Source organism: Penaeus monodon, chromosome 15, assembly GCF_015228065.2.
Source record: "Penaeus monodon isolate SGIC_2016 chromosome 15, NSTDA_Pmon_1, whole genome shotgun sequence".
NCBI lineage: Eukaryota > Metazoa > Arthropoda > Malacostraca > Decapoda > Penaeidae > Penaeus > Penaeus monodon.
In genome coordinates, this window is record NC_051400.1 from 25,181,953 (window position 1) to 25,183,223 (window position 1,271).

Sequence of the window (1,271 nt, forward strand, 5' to 3'; positions counted from 1 at the left end):
TGGATAACCTTTTGTCCGACTAGAAAGTCTTTTTTTCACGCAAATCCTCCGTGGAGACAAGCCTCTGGCAGGAGCAGGAGTGTCAAGGGGGTATAAAAAGCGGGAGTGAGGCCCTTCGACGCCACACGCCCTCCCTGCAGCCGCTGCTCGAGAACCACTTCCTTGACCCAAAGGTGAGTGGATAACACTGATTACCTTTTGAGAGAAAGCCAAAGAGCGACGCGATTTTCACTTGCCATCCGTTGCCTCTCTTGCTTGCTCGATCCAACTTTCTAGCTGACCAGGCAGCGCGAGAAAAGAGTGTAGTCTTGGCACGAGAATGGCTAAATAGGTCATGATTCACGTGAGGAATTCCCAGCCGCCATTCCACACACAGACTTCGAGATGGCCGGCGGACGCGCTCGCTCTTCCTCGGGACTCTCGCTTCGCCTGAGCCTCTTGCTGGTCGTACTGGCGTGCTCCTCCTCGCCCACCTCGTCCTCGAGCCTTCCCGCCCTTGAAGCAGTGTCACCGAGGGCGGAGGATAGTGCTCAGGTTGCGCTGCACCTGGTCAAGCGCCAGGCGACAGGTAGGAGACAAATGGCCTTTCAATTTTTGTTCGATCATGCTTCACTAACTCACCTACGCTCACACGCACTTGCAAACATGTATATATATACATATAGGCTGGTCGCCACCATGAACCGCCACCCCTCCTTCGTCTGAGTCTTCTGCAGCGCCTCCGCCAGCCCCCACGTCTGCAAGCTGACTTTCCTGCATGTGAATTTTAAGCCGCGGTTTCATAAATCAGCCTCAGCTGTAGTCCCTGACCGGCCAGCAAATGCTCAGCCCCCGTCTCAGTTGCACTGCAATTGCACTCCTGGGTTAGGCTGATTGCACAACAAAATCAGGAATATGAAACGTAATATTTTGTGACGCTATTTCCTGATTAAAAAAAAGAAATAGGATTTCCTGATTAAAAAAAAGAAATAGGATTTCGTGTCGATTAGGAATCAAAAGAAGGTGGAAAGACCCCAACATTTTTAACAACAAAATGTTTTCAAAATGTCGCTCACACGTCTTGCCCAGGAGCGTGGAATAACGCAACCGATGCAAGAGGCTGGGCGGCGTAGACGCTGAGCGTGGCCTGCGCTCCTTCTAAATATGACTTGCTCATATTCAGAGACGCTTCGGACAACTTTTCTGGTTGAGGTCTGCGGCCACAACGCGAGGCAGTTCGTCGGTGATTGTCTGTGGCGCGAGACAGCCTAACAGCGACTGGTTGACGGGCG

General features: G+C 52.0%; 1 protein-coding gene across 1 annotated transcript in view; it reads left to right on the forward strand.

The window, feature by feature from the left end:
• The first annotated feature begins 291 nt into the window (after positions 1-291).
• Positions 292-1,271, forward strand: part of LOC119582137 — a 2,315-nt gene continuing 1,335 nt past the window's right edge. The window contains exon 1 of the mRNA XM_037930375.1: positions 292-568. Coding sequence (XP_037786303.1) covers positions 385-568 — 184 coding nt within the window. The 5' untranslated portion in view covers positions 292-384. The remainder of the gene's footprint in view (positions 569-1,271) is intronic.